General features: G+C 40.3%; 1 protein-coding gene across 1 annotated transcript in view; it reads left to right on the top strand.

Moving 5' to 3' along the window:
- The first annotated feature begins 870 nt into the window (after positions 1-870).
- The window catches only part of Pdk3 (pyruvate dehydrogenase kinase 3), a 97861-nt gene continuing 75000 nt past the window's right edge, over positions 871-23731 (top strand). The window contains exon 1 of the mRNA XM_004669996.2: positions 871-1107. Within this exon, the coding sequence (XP_004670053.1) occupies positions 1002-1107 (106 nt within the window). The 5' untranslated portion in view covers positions 871-1001. The remainder of the gene's footprint in view (positions 1108-23731) is intronic.

The following is a 23731-nucleotide window of genomic DNA, read 5'->3' as shown; positions in this document are numbered from 1 at the left end:
AATCAGTCATTTCCATTGGTGGTGGTGGACATGAAAGTTAATTTACAATTCATTCTGTTCAACTGCGTTGGAGGTGGAGGGCAGGGCGGCAGGAAATAGTGTTAATGACTGTGCAGTGGATCCTATCCAGGGTTGGAAATGTTGGGAGGGGCATGGAACAGAAGTAGTGACTTCAGGATCTTGTAGTTATTGACTTAAATACAAAGAGGTCCAGGAAACCGATAGCAATCTGGTTCAAAGGTGTTCAGTAGAGTGAGGGTAAGAGGACAGGGGGCGGGGCTCCTGATGTCATGAAACAGAGGTGTGATATCACAATGCAACTTGTCCAGTGGCGCTGGAGAGGGTAGACTCAGTAGTTTACATCTAATTGTGTCTGAAGGGAGGCAGCAGGGCTGGAGGGCGCCCCTATCGTTAAGGCGGTCGGGGCAGGGGCAAAAGAATACGAAAATGAAAGTGTAAAGATGCAAAGAACCATCTAAAGTGTTCCAATCAGCTGATCCGGGTAAGGCTTTCCGGAAGGGGGGGGGAAGAGCCTGAGAAGGGCCCAGGACAGCAAGGTCCCGAGCGTGGGCTCCCAGCATCCTCCAGGTCTCGGAGCACCTCGGTTACCTTTCGGCCTTTGGAAGAGCTGATCTGGGGCGTGACCGGCGGGTTTAAGAAAGCCTGGGCGTTGGAGGTGACCAATCAGCAGCGCGCGCGTGCGGTCGCATGCCTTCAGCGCCCCCAGAAGCCCCAGAGCCTAATGTACGTGCGGAGGCCGACCCCTCCTCCTTTGGGCGGGGCTTAAGAAGCCGCGGGCAGCAGGCGGCCCGGATGCTGCGGCTGCTAGTGCTGCTGCTGGTGCTGTTGCGGCGGCGGCGGCGGCACTGGTGGCGCCGAGGCCGAGACCGAGGCTGAGGTAAAGCCTCGGCCGGCGCGTCCCCTCCACGCGGCTCAGGTGTGCGGGCCCTCGCGGCGCGCGTCTGGACGTCTCGGCGGGCTCGCGCGCTGTTCCGGCGAGGATGCGGCTGTTCTACTGGCTGCTCAAGCAGCCCGTGCCCAAGCAGATCGAGCACTACTCACGCTTCTCGCCGTCGCCACTCTCCATCAAACAGTTCCTGGACTTTGGTGAGTGTGGCGCCTCGGGCCCCCCATAGCCCCCGGGTTTGTGAGGGCGCCGCCATCCCGGCCCGCCGGCGGGCTCTCTTTAACCCCTGGGCAAAGTCCGTGGGAACCCCAGGCGGCGCCGGAGGGGTGTCTGGGAACCCTCTTCTGAGCTGGGATTTGGGGAAGCCGAAGGCCAGGGCCTGGCACCCTCACATGCCGCCGAGGGTTAACCCGAGACACAGAAACTGCATCTAAGCACCCTCATCCCAGACAGGACTCCCCAAACCTACCATTTCCGCATTGGCTTCAAATGTACTTGACTGAAACCTCACGTCCTTAAAACTTTAGAGCGAATGTGAGGGGCTTCTAAACATTTTTATTTTTAGTAGTGCTTTTTTTTTTTTAAACAAGTGGCTAAGATGTGTTTAGAAACACCTTGAGATTAAATAAATCATGCAATAGAATTTTGATCCTTTTCTGCTGTTAAAGTGTCCTGTAGCCAAGAGTGGCAAGACTGGAACTGTAGTCTTCATAATGTTAAATGAAAGCAGTCAGAGGCCTGGGCTGCAGTTGCATAAGATGTTGGCCAGGAGTTGTCCTGTGGGTTCCTGGCATCACAGCAGGATTCTAGGACAACTTTAGCCTGAGTATGAGCACCTTTTGCTGCTCCTGTTCTTTGGCATCCTGTCCAATCTACTCCTACCCCCGTGGGATGGGCTGATAGGCAACATCCACCAGTTGAAATGGGAACACAGAACACCCAGGCTCCCATCCTGCCTGAGGCCTAGCTTAGATGGGAATCGATTCTACCGCCTTCTGTTAACTGAATGGATCTGGTTTCCCCAAAGGATGTCTTTCCAACTCCTGCTGGCTGAATGCTGCTGGGAAAACACCTGAGAGTGAAACAAAAACTGGAATTCAGCATCTCTGAAGAGCAGCAAAGATGTTCTAGACTGTCAAGAGACATCGGTTTATATAAATGAAATTTATATAAATATCAAGGCATGGTGTCATTTGGGCTTACAAAGTACAGAGTAAGGTAGAACATTCTGGGATGATCTGGTATACAAAATGTGATGTCCATACTTAGAAACGACAACAATTAGGATTGGAAGAGAGATTTAAAAAATATATTTAAAATTTATTTACTTATTTATTTGAATGAGGAACAGAGAGAGTGAGGGGGAGAGAGAGAGAATGGGCGCGCCAGGGCCTCCAGCCTCTGGAAATGGACTTATGTGGGTCCTGGGGAATCAAATCTCAGTCCTTAGGCTTTGCAGTCAGGCACCTTTACTGCTAAGCCATCTCTCCAGCCCGAGAGGTATTTTAGAAGTCAAGGTGCCAAAGACTGGTGATGAAAGTCAAAAGTTCAGCGCAAAGTGGCCTTTGCATCTTGAACTTCACTCTCAAATGTTTTGCACTAATTAGGTACTTCTGTCTCTCTCTTTCTCTCTCTGGCTGCTTGAGAATTTGAGAGGTTTGAAGCAGATCCTGACTTCAGGGCTTAGAAGGAGAATGTTGCCATTGTTATAAATTTTCATCTCCAATTTATGGGAGATTATTCTGAAAGTATGAACCTTTCTTTGAAGCAGATCAATTTACAATCAAAAGAACAAAAGGAATCCTGAATCTCAATTCATCCCACCCTCAAAGTTTGCCAAAAATCTAATATTGTGTTTGAAATTCCAGTTATTTCTATTGCAATGAGTGCCTACTGGTGTTAATAGATGTTTTGGCAAGGTTGTGATTTGAGTAGGAAAACCACAGCAGGGGGATAATATTATCGTGGATAACCTATAGGTGCAATATCTGGAAACAAATGTTCACTACTTTAAAGCACTGAGACCAGTTGGTTTCAGGCCAGGGCCTCATGCACTAAAGTTCTGATGTCAGTGGCATGGGGGTGGGTATACAGCATTGACATTTTTAGACAATCCCTGAGTCATTTTAAAAGCATCATCAGGGTTAAAAATCACTAAGTAGGTGCTCTTCTGTTTGATCTACTACCTCTCTTTCATCTGTATGCAGTATTCCTCTAAGATCTTTAAAATCATAAGTTTCTTGAGTTGTATCTTTTCTGGAAATATGGCCTGCCACCCTGCAAATATAGTAAGAATAGCAGGTGTTTTAAATGGGTTATTGAGTTACAAAGTCAATACCGTAGTGCATTCCAAAGGGTAGGATTCTTTTTAAAAGTGATTTGTTCTTATTTTTAAGAGGGAGACCAAGCAATTTGCCTCTGCAAATGAACTCCAGACACATGCCTTACTTTATGCGTCTGGCTTCACATGGGCACCAGGGAATTGAACCTGGGCCATCAGGCTTTGCAAGCAAGTCCTTTAACTACTGAGTTACCTTCCCAGCCCCCAAATGATATATATTCTTTTTGGCCTGAGATTGTAGTCATGTGACTCCCAGCTGAAAAGATACAAAAAGGCATGGGCAGAAAAGGCCTGTTTCCTAATTCTGTCCCCTAGCTTCCTTTTTTATTTTTATTTTTGCATAAATAGCAGCTTAATACCTTTTTCTGGACCTGCTTTTTGTTTTTAATTTTTGTTGGCATGTGTATGTGGTGTGTGTCTGCCTACAAGCAACCAGAGGTTGACATTGGATGTCTCCCTCAGCCTGTTCACCTTATTTTTTTGAGAAAGGGTCTCTTGTTGAACATAGAGCTTACCAATTAGGCTGGACTAGCTAGCCAGCAAGCACTAGGGATCCTCTTGTTTTTGCCTCCTCTGTGCTGGGATTATAGGAAGTCACTTCTGTGCCTGGCCTTTTTTCATACATGGGTGCTGGGTGTGTGAACTCAGGTCTTCATAGTTATATGGCAAGCACTTTACCTCCTGAGCCACCCGTACCTTCTTTTTAAACTCATTACATTATAAAACTTCCCATATATGTATCTATAAACTTTCTTTTACATTTTTATGACTTCTGAGAGCTCTGTTATGTGATTGCAGTGTAGTTAGCCAACTTCCTATTGTGAGCTTGTAGGTTTGCAGCCTTTGCTATTGTGTACATTGTAATTTCATGTATGTCTGAGTGTACATAGAGGTCAGGTTCCTAAACATGAGCTTGCAACATCTGGAGGCTGTGTGTTTATCATTTGATAAAAGCTGTCCCATTTCTTCCTATACAGATTGTCTATTTTGCTGCTCACTAGAAGTTTACTTTTGTAATAGTCAAGAGATTCTTCCCCCCCCTTTTTTTGCCAATACTGGGGATAGAATCCAGGGCCTTGAGCATGTTAGTAAAGTGCTGTAACAAACACACACACACACACACACACACACATATCCAGCCCAGTTATCACACTTTTTCTTTTTTTTTTTTCAAGAGCTCCAGATGCCTACACCACTTTGTGCATCTGGCTTTACATGGGTACTGGGGAATTGAGCCTGGGTCCTTAGGCTTTGCAGGCAAGTGCCTTAACCATTGAGCCATCTCTCCAGTCCAGTTGCCAAACTTTTAAAAAACTTTTTTGATAACTTCCATACATACATACATGATCATAGTCCCCTCCCACCATCTTCCTTTCCCCCCCTCCAGAATCACTCCTCCAACTGAATTCGTTCTTCTTTCCAATAAGTCTTCTGTTTTGATCATTTTAAACTCCTTTTTTAGGTACAGTTGTCACATTTTTTTTTCAAGGTAGGGTCTCAGTCTAGCCCAGGCTGAACCTGAATTCACTATGTAGTCTCAGGATGGCCTTGAGTTCATGGTGGTCCTCATACCTTTGCCTCCCGAGTGCTGGAATTAAAGGCATGCACCACCATACCTGGCTCAGTTGTCACATTTTTTTGAGATAATTTATTTTTATTTCTTTGTATCTGTGTGTGTGTGAGGGGGGGGGGGAGAGAGACAGGAGGTGGAGGACAGAATGGGTGCGTTAGGGCCTTCAGCCACTGCAAACAAACTCCGGATGGGTTCTGAGGAATCGAATCTAGGTCCTTGCGCTTCATAGGCAAGCACCTTGACCACTAAGCAATCTCTCTAGCCCATTTGCCATACCTTTGATAGTGTAAAAACAGTATCTAGAAAGAAATGTTTTCTTTGTTTTGGCTTTTTTTTTTTTTTTTTGGTTTTTCGAGGTAGGGTCTTACTCTAGCCCAGGCTGACCTGGAATTCACTATGTAGTCTCAGGGTGGCCTTGAACTCACGGCGATCCTCCTACCTCTGCCTCCCGAGTGCTGGGATTAAAGGCGTGCGCCACCACGCCCGGCTGTTTTGGCTTTTTTTTATTGTGGAGAATAGTAAACATACATAGGAGTAGCAAGAATAGTTTGACAAACTTCTAGGACATTACATTGATAGCCACATGCTATTTTTCTGTGCTTGTGTGTGCAAGCTGTTGGATTTTCTTCTCAAAGTTGTGCTTGGGCTGGAAAGATGACTTAGTGGTTAAGGTACTTGCCTGCAAAGCCAAAGAACCCAGGTTTGAGTCCCCAGGACCCACATAAGCCAGATGCACAAGTTGGCACATGTTTCTGGAGTTTGTTTGCAGGGCAAGAATTGTGTACATTGTAATTTCATGTATGTCTGAGTGTAAATAGAGGTCAGATTCCTATACAGGTATGGTGGTGCATGCCTTTAATTCCAGCACTTGGGAGGCAAAGGTATGAGGATCACCATGAATTCAAGGCCACCCTGAGACTACATAGTGGATTCTGGGTCAGCCTGGGCTAGACTGAGACCCTATCTCGAAAAAAAAAGTGACAACTGTACCTAAAAAAGGAGTTTAAAATGATCAAAACAAAAGAATTATTGGAAAGAAGAAGGAATTCATGTGTGTCAATTCTCTCTCTCTCCCCTAAATAAATAAATAAATAAATAAAATATTTTTTAAAAGTTGTGCTTATTTCAGAAAGATAATTTTTACTTTTTCCACATCAACACCTATTATTTGAATTAACTGTTCTTTAAAGATTTGAAACAACAACAACAAAAAAAGATTTGGTGTAATATTCATATGAAACTTTAAGCCTAGTGTGTTTGGGGTTATATTGCTTCTGACAAGCTTCTCTATTGTGGTATTGACCTATGTAGATTTTCTGTCTCTTATAGAGTCTACTTTGATATATATATTTTAAATTATCATAGTAGTAACCAAGGTTTTTCACTCAGTTTGGATAGATGGGATCAAATCATCTCTTTTTAATTTACTTTTTGATACAGACTCTTATTATGTAGTCCAGACTGTCCTCAAATTCGTGACCCATGTCCTCCACCTTCTGAATGCTGTGTGTACTACCACATCTAGCTTAGATAGTAGTCTCTTAGCAGTCTTAATTTTCCTTATATCAATTTCCTCTTTATTTTTTAGTTTTGTCTTTGTTCTCCTCTCCCCCTTCTGTTTTTAGTCAGGGTCTCACTTTGTAGCTCAAGATGGCTTGTAACCCTGGGTGATCCTTCTGCATCAGCCTCTTTAGTATTGGAATTATTTATTTTTTTTATATTATTTATTATTTTTTACTTTCATACCTTTTGTCTTCCAGTTCATTAATGCTTTTTTTTTGTTTGTTTGTTTTTCAAGGTAGGGTCTCACTCTAGTCCAGGCTAACCTGGAATTCACTATGTAGTCTCAGGGTGGCCTCAAACTCATGGTGATCCTCCTACCTCTGCCTCCTGCATGCTGGGATTAAAGGTGTGCACCACCATGCCCGGCTCATTAATGATTCTTTTGTCTTTATTAGTCCTCTCTGATCTCTTCAGGTTCATTTTGTTCTTTTTCCTTTAAAAAAAATTGGCTACCTAGTTTCTTTTCTGTCTGTTTCAGTTCTTAAGTCTACCATCTATCCATGCCTGATTATTGTATTAGCAGCTGATGTGTTTATTTGAGCCCCCTCATCTCTTCTGCAGGTACATTATGTATATTATGCTTAGTTTTGTTGAATTAACAGAGAATGTTTTCTGAATTCTTCTCTAATTTATTGTTTATCTTTGTAGTCAAGTCAGGTAATTTCCTGTGAAATTTCCTTGGGCAGCAAAATGATTGTGCTCATGTTACAGTTATATAAGATATACCTTATTAATTATGCTACTAGGATCTCCTATCTACTTTTATCTACTTGATTTGTCACAGGTCAAACATGAGAGGAATTCGAATCTCCTAATATGATTCTATATTTCCATTTATCCTTTAGTGCTCTTCTGTCTTATGACTGTTAATATAGGTTTGATGTGTATGAACTGCTCTGTCTTCTCTCTGAGTTACAGCCTTTAGCATGACTGTGCTGCCCTTTTATCTGTTGGATGTTTTTTGGCCTAGATTAAAACTTACTTGACATTGAGGTCTAGTTCCTTATTTTCTTGATTGTTTTTCCTGATACTACCATACTATCTTTTAATTTTCAGTATTTCTGAATTACTTAGCTGTAAATATTTCTCTAAATATCAAGTTATTTTTCTTTTATAATCATTTTTTTCTTCTTATGTGATAAGTTTAATGTATATATATGTATTGATTGACAGATCTGTCATCTGTAATGTAAGCATCTGTCATTTTCTTTTACCTCCTGTTTTCTGTGTCTTAATTTTTGTGCCATGTCACCTATATTTCTTGTTTCTGTCTCCTTTTAGTTTATCCTAAATTACCTCTTTCCAGAGTTTGGGTGTTTGCCTTTTTGCAACCACTCTTCAGTTTTCTCACCTCAGTTTTATCTGCACAAAGTAGGTGCTCCATAAATGGCAATTACTCCATATAGAGACCATCAAACATTATGTTCCTTTAACTTAGTTGTTATGTAATAACACTATAGAAGTTTATAAGTTTAAACTTCTATACTAACCCCGCATAGAAATATACAATCTTCCAAACAAAACTATGAAAAAGCAACCTCTTGGGCAGTCCTGTTCTCTTCTCAGAACATCATACTTTTCTACCCGAATCACACTGGCTTTGTGAACCATAGAGCCATCATTAGTTATTTGAAGACAACAACCAGTTTCCTTATTCTTAACTACTATTGAGGTCTAAGGTCCCAGTCTCCTTCTGCTTTCTTTTTGAAAGTATTTTAAGATTCTAATATCCAATGAGAAGTTGACTTTGGTCCTAAATACCTGCTCTTTGCCAAGTCTCAGTTTTTCAAGTCATTTTGCTCCTTGAAGCTTGATTAGCACTGGAGAGAACAGTGATTTCATTCCTGGAGAGGATGAAAAGATTTTTAAAAGACTGTATTAGGGAAAGGGAAAACAATCCCATCATTCTCTCTGAGCATGTTTGTTTTGTATCTTTACATGTGTAGAGAGAGATCTTTTCTGTAAGCAGAAAGGTTTTTCTACTGTGAGGGGTTGCCAAGAATTATACCAATTGTTTGGAGACAGAAGCCAACTATTCAGAATTAAAGGAGAAGAGAAAAATTTAGGTTCTAGCTATCTTATATAGCTTATTGCATCTTGGTCAGTATTTAAAGTTAAAAAAAAAAAGATCTAGCTTTCTAGCCTTTATAATCAAATAGGGCTAGGTTTCTAAATACCCTGGTTTTTTAGGCTCTGCAATATCTTTGAGCGCCCAAAGCTGTAGCTCTGGCTCCATTGCTTTTATAGCACTTGAGTATGGCTCCTGTGCTTTAAAATATTTATTTTATTTTATTTTATTTATTTGAGAGAGGGAGAGACAAAGAAAGAAAGAGAATGGGTGTGTCAGGGCCTCTAGCCATTGCAAACAAACTCCAGATGCATGCTCCACCTTGTACATCTGGCTTACGTGGGTACTGGGGAATTAAACCTGGATTCTTGGGCTTTGCAGGCACACATCTTAACCTCTAAGCCATCTCTCCAGCCCCTAGGTTTTTTTTATTTTTTATTTATTTTTTTTATTTGAGAGCGACAGACACAGAGAGAAAGACAGACAGAGGGAGAGAGAGAGAATGCGTGCGCCAGGGCTTCCAGCCACTGCAAACGAACTCCAGACGCGTGCGCCCCCTTGTGCATCTGGCTAATGTGGGACCTGGGGAACCGAGCCTCGAACCGGGGTCCTTAGGCTTCACAGGTGAGCGCTTAACCGCTAAGCCATCTCTCCAGCCCGGTTTTTTTTTTTTTTTTATGAGCATGCAAAGTAATGGATTTCATAATGGCACTTCCATATATTGTTGATGCTAATCTTCCTATCCCCCCTCTACCTCCTACTCTCACATTTTCCTATCCTCAGACTCTCCCCTTCTGCTTTCATGTCACATGTATTCTATTATTCTCTTTTTTTCCTCTCTCCTCTCAAAATCTTTTGTACTGTCTCACAGTCCTCTTTCTAGTTTCATGACTTATACGCTTACTCACACATGCACATAAAAATTAAAATCTAGGGGTGGGGCTGGAGAGATGGCTTAGCGGTTAAGCACTTGCCTTGCCTGTGAAGCCTAAGGACCCTGGTTCGAGGCTTGATTCCCCAGGACTCACGTAAGCCAGATGCACAAGGGGGTAAACGCATCTGGAGTTCGTTTGCAGTGGCTGGAGGCCCTGGCGTGCCTGTTCTCTTTCTATCTGTTTTTTCTCTGTCTGTTGCTCTCAAATAAATAAATAAAAATAAACAAAAAATTTAAGATCTAGGATGTACAATGAGAGTAAGCATTATGTGTCCTTCAAAGTCTGAATTTTTTCACTTGGCATAATAATTTCTAGTTCCATTCATTTTTCTACAGATGTCATGATTTTATTTTTTTTTCTATGGCTGAATAACATTCTATTGTGCGTATGTATCACATTTTATTTATCCATTAAGCTGTTAATGTTCAAATAGGCTGTTTCCATTTCTTTTTTAATTTTGCATGAGTGATAAGTGTGTGTGGTGTGCTTGCACATGTGTGCATGTGGGCGCATGTGCCTGCTGGTGAGGATGTCCATTGTGCATGTGGAGGCCAGACGCTGATATCAGGTCTCTTCTCCCTCAATTGCTGTACACATTATTTTCTAAGCCATGGTCTTTCACTCAACTCAGAGCTCACAGATTTGTCTAGACTAGCTAGCCAAGCATGTTCAGAGGATTTTCATGTCTCCGTCTCCACAGTGCTGGGGTTACAGTCATGTGTCTCCATGCCTGGATGCTGGATGCTGGGGGTCCAAACTCAGCTTCTTAAGCTTGCATGGCAAATATTTTCCTGACTAAGCTATCTCCATAGCCCCATCCACTTCTTAGCTGTTGTGAATAGTGCAGCCATAAACATGGATGTATGGGTATTTCTGTGGTGGTAGAATTTACAATTCTTTGGATATATGGCCAGGAGTGGTATGACTGGGTCATATGGTAGATCTATTTTTAGTTTTTTGAGGAACTTCAATAGCGGCTGCACCAATTTACATTCCACCAACAGTAAGGGCTCTTTCAATGGGAGTCATAGCTTCACTTACTGATGTCTGGGTATTTTCCTTCTATTAAACTTTTGGAAAAACAGACTGTTGGCAATATTTGGGAAACACTGGTTTTGTTATTAGATGGAATTACAGAATATCACTACTTTTTCTTTATATTATATAGGCATTCAATTATTTTACTTTACTGATGACCCTGTCTCAGAATGGCAAAACCCTTTTAGGAATACTCTGGTCTAAGATAGGTTGTATAACTATAGCCTGGTCACCTCTTTTTTTTATTGTCATCTTTTAATTAATAGACTTTTTTTGAGGCAAAGTCTCACTCTAGCCCAGGCTGACTTGGAACTCACTTTAACTCATGTTGATCCTTCTGCCTTAGCTTTCCTAGTCCTGGGATTAAGGGCATGTGCCACCATGCCCAGCTTTAATAACTTAATAGTTTTAGTTTTGCAGCAAAATTCTACAGAAAGTATGGAGAGTTCCCATACACCTCCCAAACACTGCCTTTCCTACCTTCAGCACTCTGCACCACTGTGGGATACTAGCGAACTGACATCGAGTCCAGAGTTTGCGTTAGGGATCATTTTTGTTGATTCTGTGAGTTTTGACAACACCTGTTTTTCTACATCAAGTGTTACTGGGACATTGATACCCACTCATTACACACTGTATGTTCTTTGGGTTCTTCCACAACAGCAGAGTTGAGTGGTTGCCAGAGATTGTATGGTACACAAAAGTCAAAGTGTTTATTGTCTGGTCCTTTAAAGAAAACTGCCAATCGCTGTCCTGAGACAGTTCAGTCCTCTGTTTAAAGAACTGAGCAATGATTGCTCTTAGTTTGCATTTAAGTGATAAAGCTGCCCTGTATCTCACTAACACTCAAGTTTGCTTATCTGAAATGTGACTTTTCAGTTGCCTCAGACTTTTCCAGATAATTTGGTAGTTTACCTATAGAGTGTTTCTGAGTAGAATTACCAACGGAATGCCTTTGAGGGATTTTATAGCTTTAATTTATAAAGCTGTCAGCGAAGTTTAAGTGCACTAGTTTATCCAATGTACAGCCAAAATAAGTTTTCCTGAGTTTACTTACATAATAGGTAACATACAAACTAAAATATATATTTTTTTCCTTGCTTTGGGTATTTTGCCTGAATTTTTAAAACTTTTTTATTTATTTGAGAGAGAGTATATGTGAGAGAGAAAGAGGGAGGGAGGGAGGGAAGGAGGGAGAGAGACAGAGAGAGAGAGAATGGGTACACCGGGGCTTCTAGCCACTGTAGATGAACTCCAGATGCATGTGCCACCTTGTGCATCTGGCTTATGTGGGTCCTGGGAATCGAACCTGGGTCCTTTGACTTTGTAGGCAAGTGCCTTAACTGCTAAAGCCATCTCTCCAGCCCTGCCTCAATTTTTGCTGTGTGTAAAGTGTCTTTGAACTACTAGAATCTAGAGTTTCAATCATTTTAAAATATTTTATTTATTTATTTACTTGAGAGTGAGAAAAAGAAAGAGTACAAGGGGGAGAGCGAGGAAGAATGGACACCTCAGGGTATCTTGCCATTGCAAATGAACTCCATATACATGCACCATTTTGTGCAGACAGCTTACATGGGTACTGGGAAATCAAACTTGGGTCCTGAGGCTTCACAGGCAAGTGCCTTAATTGCTGAGCCATCTCTCCAGCCCATGGGGGTTTAACCATTTTTATGATTTCCTTATATATACTGATAGACTAGTCAACTAGGAACATACTGACTAGCACAGTGCTGAAAATGTCCTAACATGACTCTGGGTAGATTGAACTAGTATTCTTTTGGCTTTCCACATTAGCATATAAACTGGAATTAAAACTAACATTGAAGATTGACATTATCTTCAACTAGCCCATATTGTTTTTGATGGCATGGAGAGCTCATTTACCTCCATATTTTTCTTCTTGACAGAATTGGGTTTGGTCTCAATCTACATTAGGAATCTTCATATCTCTCAAGAAGAACCCTGTACCTAGTCATTGTTTAATATTAACCCTGAGATTATACCTTCTGTCACAATGAGTTATAAAAATTGTAGTAAACAATTATGTTTCAATAGGTCAGTATTTCATTTCCCTGTAGTTGAATAATTTGAGTCTTGACTTATGGATTATATCATTTCCCTAAGAGCCACCCAGCAATTGGGATTTTTTTAATTTAAAAAAATTATTTTATTTGAGAGAGAAGAAGATGATTGATAGATAGATAGACAGATAGACAGACAGACAAACAGATAGATAGATGGATGATAGATAGCATGCCAGGGCCTCCAGTTGCTGCAAACAAACTCCAGATGCATGTGCCACCTTGTGCATCTTGGCTTATGTCGGTCCTGGGTAATCAAACCTGGGTCCTTTGGCTTTGTAAGCAAGCACCTTAGCTGCTAAGCCATCTCTCCAGCCCTGCGACTTTATTCTTAGGCTTGATCTGGGATTCTGCTTTAACATTGGAGTTGTACTAATGCTGTATTTCTTTCTTACTCCTGTATGGAGGTCAGCATACAGTACTCTTACTGTTGGGAACAAATTATTAATTCTTCTACATTTTTCCACATCATGAAGTTGAATACTTCCCCATGTATTGTTGGTCAGAAACAATAGGACCCTTTGAAACTTGCAGCATGCCTATCTTTCTCCAACAACTGTTACATTTTTATAGTGCTGGGCATGCTCAGGTTTCTGAGTATGCCACCATGCTGCCAGACTTCTGAAACTTTTCTTTCATCTGTTCTACTAGTATATAATGTTTCCTTAAGTAGCAGATATTTCCTAATAGCTGACTGTGTATTATTTATCAGTGAGTTCATTTTTCCTGGTTCTGCAGTTAAATTACAAAAAGAAACAGTCATTGTTCTATCACTGTCCCTGTATTTGTCACATAATGTGCCTCAGACTTTATTTGTGTTAAACCCTTCTGGAGAAGGCTACTTGCCTCACAGTGAATCCCTTATTGTCAGTAAATTCCCTTTCCTAGACACCTTGCCCATTCTTTGGTTAGTGCTGTTTATACATTCTTTACATATTTAGATGCTGTCTCTGCCCTAAGTGCTCAGTCTTCTTGCTTCTTTAATCTGAACTTGGCTTCAGTGAAGCTGTTCCAGAAGGAACTTAAAATAGACTCTGGAGTGTAACTTAAAAAGATTTAAGTCGTTAAAACTGGCATTTACTGAATACTTGACAATGTTTGGTATAAAATAATGACATTATTTGATTCTCACAATAGCCTTGTCCATTTCACAAATTCTGAATAGCAAACAAATTCTGAACCAGTGAAAATTATGGTAGCATGATATTTTGTTTCAGTTAACTTTGTCATCTTACCACTCCTTTCTAGCTGAGAATGTAGTTTATAGATGGAGCATGAGTGACACCGGAGAAAAGAACCAAAAAGTGCATTGTTAACCCTTATCATTCAAAGGTACAGCTAATTTCCTGTGTGAATTTGTTTAGTTTTTAACTTCTCCATCTAGGATCATCTAAAAAAAAAAAAAAAAAAGGAAAAAATCTTGTGTACTGTGATGGTGTTTGTGGCCAGTTTCCTGAGAGGTAGAAACAAAATTCAAACATGAAAATAAAAGACTAAAAATACATAGGTAACTAGAGCAGTTTTTGCACGCTTAAAACACTGCCAGCATGTTATCTTGAACCTTTGAGTTTTATTTGCTATGGTACACTTAAACTTACTTGGTACTTTACTTTTCAGTTACAATCAGAAAATATTATTGAGTACTTACAATGTGCCAGGTGCTGTGATAATGGATCTGAGGAATCCTGGGACCTCCAGGGCATAGAACTCAGTGATTAGGATAATGGCAAAAGGGTTTTCCAAGTAGAGAATGCAGGCAGCTCTTCAACACACTTCATTTCATTTCCCTTGGGTATATATCTAGAAGTGAGATTGCTAAGTCATATAGTATTTTTTGTTTTTGAAGAACTTCCATATGGTTTTTTTTATTTATTTACCTATTTGAGAGTAACACACAGACAGACAAAGTGGCAGATAGATAGAGAATGGGTGCACCAGGGCCTCCAGCCACTGCAAACGAACTCCAGATGCATGCACCTTGTGCATCTGATTTATGTGGGTCCTGGGGAATCGAGCCTCGAACTAGGGTCCTTAGGCTTCATAGGCAAGTGCTTAACTGCTCATCTCTCCAGCCCCCCAAATAGTTTTTCATAATGGCAGTGATCTCTTAAGTTCAGGAGTAAGTTTTCTCAAACAAAGAAAAACTATTAAACTTCTCATACAGTGAAATACCACTACTAGACATGAAGTAAAACAATGATTTTGAAAATCTACTGAGGTTCTTAAGTGATTCTTTTGAAGAACATATCAATCATTTGATAATTCTCTACTCATGTTGCACACTATTGCTTTTGAAGGACTATTCAGTTAATCATTGTTTTGTCATGATATCTCCAATAGTAAATTATTTGTGATTTTAAAATTAAGTGTTTTCAAAAGATTGAGATCTTATAAATATAACTGGAGAAAAGCAATCAAAGAACGAAATATTTTCTCAGTTATATTTTACCCATCTGAAGATCACTAATGGAAAAAATATATATATCACAGACCCCAACATTTATTTGACAGTGTTAACAAAATAACAACATTATCAGAAAATCCTGGATCAGTGTGTTGGTTTTTGGTGCCTTGCTAGACCCTTCATTGTTCTCTTTTTCACTCCTTTATCTTCATACTACCACTGTCAAACCAATCTCCCTCCAATTGTAAGATGTGGACAAAGATAGCCTTCAAGTAATCCAGACAATAGATTATATTTTAGGGAGCATTGTTTTGGTTGTTGGAGGAGATCATGGAAGATGTCCTCAGCTGTCTGCATTAATTTTAAGGTAATTATTATCAGATGGCTTCATTAACTATAGAAGTAATTATTTTTCCTCTGTCTATAAATTAGTTGAAAAGAAGATTAAAGACTCACCCAAAATATCAGCTACTGTGGAAAAATCCTGTTTGTTAACTTTTATCCTTAGTTGGCCAGGTGAATGCTTCTGTCACCTCTTGAAGTATCCACCACAGAGAGACTCCCTAAATTAAGCTGAAAGTCATTTGTATGCTTTGTCTGTCCTTCCTGTATTTTGGTGAAAGTAGAGATTCATGGAACCTTCCTAGACAAGACAAGCCTTATCTGTTGCACATGTAATACCTATCTCCAACTTTTCAACAAAAAAGGCAGAGTATAAAAAATGAAGGGAGTAGGGCTGGAGAGATGGCTTAGCGGTTAAGTACTTAACTGTGAAGCCTAAGGATCCCAGTTCGAGGCTCAGTTCCCCAGGACCCACATTAGCCAGATGCACAAGGGGGCGCATGCATCTGGAGTTCGTTTGCAGTGGTTGGAGGCCCTGGCGCGCCCATTATCTCTCTCTCTCTCTGTCGCTCTCAAATAAAGTAAAAATAAACAAAAATTGTTTAGCTGGATCAGTGGTAGATCAGAGTGGTAGAGTATGTGTAAGATGCTGCAAAACTCCTGGCACCAAAACATACAGAAGGGAAGTAAAGGTCATAAAACTAGAAGTAAAACTGAACATTCATGAGAATATTTAAAGTTAGTGACTTTTATATTCATTAGTCAGAATTTTCCAAGCTCCCTACTTGTTCCCCCTTTATCATCGTCTAAATGAGTACTAGGGAATTTTTTTAATTGGTAAATTTGAATAAAAGGAATAATATAGAGAAATGTAAAAATATATAGAAAAATCAAAATTGAGATAAACCAAGTGAGTAGAGAAAATGAATAATTTTTGGATAAATAAATAATTGGAAAGAATTACTTGAAAGCCTTTTTGAGAGAACATTCACTTAAAATCAAAAGTTTTTGGTAACTTTATAATAATAAAATGGTTGTTAGAACTCTTGGACTTAGGCTAACATTAATTCAACATTAATATCTAGGATGAAATGCTTTCAATATATATGAGGAAAACCACAAAAGGGTTGTAAAAATCAGACATGTTGTATTTATTTTTAGGTCGCTAATTAACTAAGTAAAAAGGACTTCATTCTCCTGATATATGATTAAGGTATCAAGGAACAAAAAAAATGTCCTTAAAAAATGAGAACGTAGGAGGAAAACCTTAGGGTTTTCCGATGCTTTGTTAGATCTACAAATTTCTGAAAGCATGATCTAGTCTTCCAAGAAGGACTTAAAATATTGAATGGTAAGGGCATCAAGCATGCCTTCATGAATTTTTTTGTTGTTTTTCAAGGTAGGGTCTCAGTCTAGTCCAGGCTGACCTGGAATTCATAATGTAGTCTAAGGCTGACCTCGAACTCACAGCGATCCTCCTACCTCTGCTTCCCAAGTGCTGGGATTAAGGGTGTGTGCCACCATGCTTGACCCTTCATGATATATATATATATATTTTAAAAAGTACGTAGAGGGGCTGGAGAGATGGCTTAGCTGTTAAGGCACTTGCCTGCAAAGCCAGAGGACCCAGGTTCAACTCCCCAGGACCCACGTAATCAGATGCACAGGGTGCACATGTATCTGGAGTTTGCAGTGGCTGGAGGCTCTGGTGTGCCCATTCTCTCTCTCTCTCTTTCTCTCTCCCAGCTTATTTCTGTATCTCTCTAAAATAAATAAGTAAATAAAATATATATTTTTTAAAAAGTACGTAGAGTTGTCAGATGGGCCCAGGGGCCCTCACTAATTCAGAATGTACTCATGCTGTCGAGGCTGACCACATGTTTGACTGTCTGCTCTTGCGTCCGATGGCATGAGCCTGCTCTTCTATGCTTTAGGAATTTGTCAGTGTTCAAATGCACTTTAACCTTCACTGAACCTTTATGAAAAGGTGCTGTTCTTGTACATGGTTACAGTGAGATGTAGAAGGTTAAAGAAATTTGTGAGTGGTTAAGATTCAAACCCAAGTCTAACCCCAGCACCTAACCATGTCATTACTGTCCTATAGGACCAGAGTGAAGTACCAAAGTTTAGGCATGGAAATAACCCAGTTGGGAGAGTTTAGAAAGAAGTACAAAGGTTTGGAAAATTAAAATTCTGTAAATTTTATTTTAATTTATTTTTATTTTATTTATTTGAGAGAGAGAGAGAGAATGGGCATGCCAGGGCCTTCAGCTGCTGCAAACGAACTCCAGATGCATGTGCCATCTTGTGCACCTGGCTTATATGTGACCTGGAGAATCAAACCCACATAAGCCAGATGCAAAGTTGCACATGCATCTGGGGTTTGTTTGCAGTAGCAAGAGGCCCTGGTGCACCCATACATACTCTCTTTCACTATGTCTGCTTGCAAATAAATTTTAAAAAATAGCTGGGTGTGGTGGGGCACACATTTAATCTCAGTACTAGGGACTACAGATTGAGTTCCAGACCAGCCTGGGCTAGAATGAGACTCTGCATCTGTAAAATATTGAAAAAAATAATAAAACAAGCCTGGTGTAGTGATGTATGCCTTTAATCCCATCACTTAGGAGGTAGAGATAGGAGGATCTCTGTGAGTTTGAGGCCACCCTGAGACTACCCAGTGAATTCCAGGTTAGCCTGGGCTAGAGTGAGGCCCTACCTTGAAAAACCAAAAATAAAAATAAAAAAAAGGAATCAAGAGTGTTTTTTTTAATTTTTGATACTTTTGTACATGTATATGGTAAATAGTGATCTCACTCTCTCAATTACCCTTTCTTTTCCCTGTCCCCTCCCAATAAAACCCTTCTCTTTAGATCCCATCCTACTTTCATGCATTGTTTTTTATTTGTTTGGCTTTTTTTTCCTTGACCCACTAAGTTAAATTAGGATTGCTTGCATGAGCATGGGCAGGAGGTTATTTACTGCAGAATGGGAAACACTTCAGTGGCTATATCACTAAAAGTCATGACACCCTCTCACTCAGCAGTCAGCCATTGATACTATTTTGAGAGGTGTGAGGTCTCATGGATCCCTCCCTCATCTATGATGAAATAGTAACAGGCTCAATCTTATACAGCTAACCACATCTTCTGTAAGTTCGTGAGTGTAGTGGACTTGTCATATCTAGAAGACAGTGTTCTCTCGCCTCCCTTCCAGTCCTCTTAGCCTTAGCATTCTTTCTGCCCCCCTCTTCTACCAAAGTTCCCCGAGCCTTGGAGGATATATGGTGTAGCTGTCATGTTTCAGGCTTGAGCATACAAATTGCTTAATCTTGGTGACCTTTCCAGTTATATATCTTTGAAATCTTCCTTTTGCATAAAGAAACTTCTGTATGGCTGGAGAAATGGCTTATCAGTTAAGGTGATAGCCTATAAAACCACAGGATCCAGGTTCTATTCCCCAGGACCCACATAAGCCAGATGCTTCTGGAGTTCGTTTTCAGTGGCTGAAGTCCCTGGTGTGCCCAATTCTTTCTCTATGTCTGCCTCTTTCTCTCTCTCTAATATAAAAATAAAATAATTTAAAAAAGAAACTTCTGTACATGAGGCTGTGACCAGTACCAATCTATGGGGACAAACAGATATTTAGAAGATAACAGTATTGGGTTTCCCCTCTAAGGCCCAAGTCCCTACCCACAGACTTTTGGCCAGATTTATAGTACCAGGTATGATTTCCCTCCTGTAGAGTGGACCTCAAATCCAATCAGAAAGCAGTTGGTTACTTCCATAACTCATGCCACTTGAACCAGTTGGATACATCTTGGCTTACAGGTTGGTTATGAGAGTTTACCAACTATGAAGGATTGTTGATGACTTTTCTTCCAGTTTGTATAACACCTTTTGGCATGCAGACAGGTAGCTGGTATGGAGCAAGCTGTCAGTTGTGTTCCATCTTGTTTGTCTTTATGTCTGGTAACCAAAATGTGTTGTGTCTTCAGCAGTAGACTTGCTGTCTAGTTTTGGTGAGTAGCCAAGAGCAACAACAATAGCCAATATTGTTTTAGGGACATCTGTGGGCTTCTCATCAACTACTCATTGGGAGGTATCTCATCCCTGGCACTGGATTTTCAATTAATACCCTGTGGCCTCTGGAGCAGTTTTACCCATTTAGGGGATCCTGGTTTAAACTTTTTTTTTTTTCTTTTTCGGAAGCAGAGTCTCATTCTAGTCGAGGCTGACTTGGAATGAGCTGTGTAGTCCAGGCTGGCCTTGCATGTACACAGTCCTCCTACATCAGCTTCCCTAACGGTGGAGTCACCATACCTGGGTTAAACACTTCAAAACTTATATTTTAATTGGCTTTTTTTGTTTTTGTTTTTGTTTTGTTTTGTTTTGTTTTTGGAGGTAGGGACTCACTCTAATCCAGGCTAACCTGGAATTCACTATGTAGTCTCAGGGTGGCCTCGAACTCACAGCGATCCTCCTACCTCTGCCTCCTGAGTGCTGGGATTAAAGGTGTGTGCCACCACGCCTGGCTTTATAAATTAGTTTACCAAATAGTAGGTTTCCATATGGCTTACTCACATGTCCTTAGTTTTGGTTCATCTTCCCACCATCCCTATCACTCCATCCTCCCACCCCATCCATTCTTAAACCTCTCCCTTCTACCTCCTACGTGTTCTACTACCCTCCTTCATAACCACTGTTTCCCCATGGCCCTTTCCCAGCTTCCTGGCCTTGACAGACACTCATTCTGCCTGAAACCCACTAATCTAGAAATTCGAAGCTAAGATCTACTTGTGAAAAGAAACTGCAGCATTTTTGTTTCTGAGTCTGGGTTACCTCACTCAATATGGTCTTTTCCAATTCTAATGATTTTCCTGTAAATTTCATAATTTCATTTTTCCTGGCAGCTGATAAAACTCCATTGTGTATGTGTACTACTCCTTTATAATCCATTCACTAGTTGCTGGGCATCTATGCTGATTCTTTTTCCTGTCTATTGTGAATAAAGCAGCAATATACGTGGCTGAGCAAATATCACTGAAGTAGAATTTAGAGTCCTTAGAGTATATGCCCAGGAGTGATATAGCTGGGTCATATGGTAGGCCTATTTTTAGCTTTTTGTGGAAGCTCCATAAATATTTCCATAATGGCTGCACCATCTTGTATTCCTACCAACAGTGAATAAGAGAACTTCTGCCCACATCCTTGCCAGCATTTGTTATCATTTTTGTTTTATTTTTCTTTTGGATGCTAGCCACCCTGACTGGAGTGAGATGGAGTCTCAGGGTGGTTTTAATTTGCATGTTCCTGATGGCTGAAGATGATGAACCCTTTAAAAATGTTTATTAGCCACTTGTACTTCTTTTAAAAATGCATATTTATTTATTTATTTATTTATTTGAAAGAGAAAGAGGCAGATAGACAGAATGTACACACCAGGGCCTCTAACCACTGTAAATGATCTCTAGACATATGTGCCACCTTGTGCATCTGGCTTTATGTGGGTACTGGGGAATTGAACCTGGGTCCTTAGGCTTTGGAGGCAAGTGCTTTAACTGCTGATCCACCTCTCCAGTCTCTGTATTTCTTTTTTTGAGAACAATTTGTTCATTTCCATAGCCCACTTTAATTTTTTTTAATTATATTTATTTGCAAGCAGAGAGGGAGAAAGAGAGAAGAGAGACAGAGAAAGAGAGAGAGGGGGTCCGCGGGGGGAAGAGAGTGGGCATGTCAGGGCCTCCAGCCACTGCAAACAAACTTCAGATGCAGATGTCTTTTGTGCACCTGGCTTACATGGCCGCTGGAGAATCAAACCTGGGTCCTTTAGCTTCGCAGGAAAACACCTTAACCACTAAGCCATTTCTCCAGCCCCACCATAGCCCACTTTTTGATTGGGTGGTTCATTTTCTTTGTGTTTATTTTTTGAGTTATTTTAAATACTCTAGACATTAATCTCCTGTCAAACGTATAGCTGACATTTTCTCTCATTCTGAAGGCTGGAGCAGGATGTGGTGGCGCATGCCTTTAATCCCAGCACTCGGGAGGCAGAGGTAGGGAGTCTCACCATGAGTTTGAGGACACCCTGAGACTACATAGTGAATTCCAGGTCAGCCTGAGCTACAGTGAGACCCAACCTTGAAAAACCAAAAGAAAAACAAAACAAACAAATAAACAGTAAGCCATTCTGAAAGCTGCCTGTTTACTCACTTGATAATTTATTATTTTTTAATTTTTTGAGGTAGGGTTTCATTATAGCCCAGGCAAACCTGGAATTCACTCTGTAGTTCCAGGCTATTCTTGAGCTCACAGTGATCCTCCTCCCTTTCCCTCATGAGTGCTGGGATTAAAGGCATGCACCACCATGAACAGCATCATTTGACACTTTCTTGTGCTGTGCAAAAGCTTTTTAATTTCACATGTAACATTTATCAATTGCTGACCATATTTCTTGATAATCACTACCTGTATACCTATATAATATAATGGACTCCCTACTTTCTCCCTTAGCAGTTTCATGGTTCTGGTCTTTGAACCATTCAGAGTTGATTTTTGTACAGAGAGGTCTTGTACATATGGATATCCAGTTTTCCCAGCACTATTTGTTGAAGACATTGTCTCTTCTCCAATATGTATTTTTGGCATCTCTGTCAAGAACGGTGGCTGTAGTTGCATGGACTAATATCTGGGTTCTGTTTTCTATTCTATTGGTCTATTTGTCTTATTTTTTGGGGGGTGAGTACCATGTCATTTTTATTGCTTTGGCTGTGTAGTATAACTTGAAATCAGTTATGTTAATACCTCTAGCAGTATTCTTTTTGTTCAAGATTGTTATGTCTACATGGGGTCTTTTGTATTAATATACAAATTTTACAATTGCTTTTTCTATAACCCTGTAAAAATGATGCTAGTGCTGGGTGTGGTGGCGCATGCCTTTAATCCCAGCACTCAGGAGGCAGAGGTAGGAGGATCACCATGCGTTCCAGGCTACCCTGAGACTACATAGTGAATTTCCGGTCAGCCTGAGCTAGAGTGAGACCCTACCTTGAAAATAAACAAACAAAATATGGTGCTAGACTTTTGATTGGGATTGCAATGAATTTGTAGATTGCTTTTGGTAGGATGGCCATCTTCACAATATTAATTCTCCCAATCCAAGAGCATGAGATGTTTATTCTATCTTCTAGTGTTTTCTTTAGTTTCTTTCTTTAGTGTTTTAAAGCTTTATTGTAGAGGTGTTTTATTTTTTTGACACTATTGTAAATGGGATTTTCCCCTGAATTCTTTCTCTGTATGCTTATCATTGGCATATAAGAAGGATACTATTTTTTGTGTGTTAATTTTGTGTCTTACCACTTTGGTGAGAGTGTTCATTAGCTCTAGGACTTTTCTAGTATAGCCTTTAGGGTCCCTTATGTATAGAATCATATCTGCAAATAAGGATACTTTAACTTCTTCCTTTCCTATATGTATCCCTTTTTATTTTCTTCTCTTGTCTTATTTTTTTGTGGTGTTTTGAGGTAGGGTCTCACTCTAGTCCAGGCTGACCTGGAATTCACTATGTAGTCTCAGGGTGGCCTTGAACTCTTGGCGATCCTCCTACCTCTGCCTTCCAAGTGCTGGGATTAAAGGCGTGAGCCACCATGCCCAGCTTCTTATTGCTCTAGCTAAGACTTTGTACAATATCTTAAGAAGCAGTAGGAAGATTGGACACCCCTGTTTTGTTCTAGAACTTAGTAGGAATGCTCTGAGTGTTTTTCCATTCAGCATCATGTTGGCTATAGGTTTTTCATAGATAACCTTTATTAAGCTAAGTTCCTTCTATTCCTAACTTTTCCACAACTGTTACAAGGGAATGTTAAATTTTGTCATTTCAGATGATTATATACTTTCTGCCCTTGAGTCTATATGATTATTACATTTATTAATTTTTATATATTGAACCATCTGCATCTGTGGACTGAAGCACATCTAATTATGGCTAATGATTTTTTTGTGTGTTCTTGAATTTGGTTTGTAAGTATTTTTTTAAATTTATTTGCAGAGAGAGAAAGAGGCAGATAGAGAGAGAGAGAATGGGCGCTCCAGGGCCTCCAGCCACTGCAGATGAACTCCAGATGTGTGCACCCCCTTGTGCATCTTGCTAATGTGGGTCCTGGGGAACTGAGCCTCGAACCGGGGTCCTCTGGCTTCACAGGCAAGCAATTAACCGCTAAGCCATCTCCCCAGCCTGGTTTGTATTTTATTGAGAATTTTTGCATCTGTATTCTTTATGGAAATTGGTCTATAATTTTCATTTTTGGTTGTCTTTATTTGGTTTTGTATTAAAGAAAGAGTTTGTAAATACTCCTTCCTTTTATATTAAGTTGGGAGGTTTTTGTTTGTTTGTTTTTTTGTTTTTGGTTTTTGGTGGTAGGGTCTCACTGTAGCTCAGGCTGACCTAGAATTTATTATGTAGTCTCAAGCTGGCCTTG

The sequence above is a fragment of the Jaculus jaculus genome, chromosome X (assembly GCF_020740685.1).
Source record: "Jaculus jaculus isolate mJacJac1 chromosome X, mJacJac1.mat.Y.cur, whole genome shotgun sequence".
NCBI classification, from domain to species: Eukaryota; Metazoa; Chordata; class Mammalia; order Rodentia; family Dipodidae; genus Jaculus; species Jaculus jaculus.
Note: the sequence above shows the minus strand (reverse complement) of the source record. Positions and strands in the feature narration are given on the sequence as shown.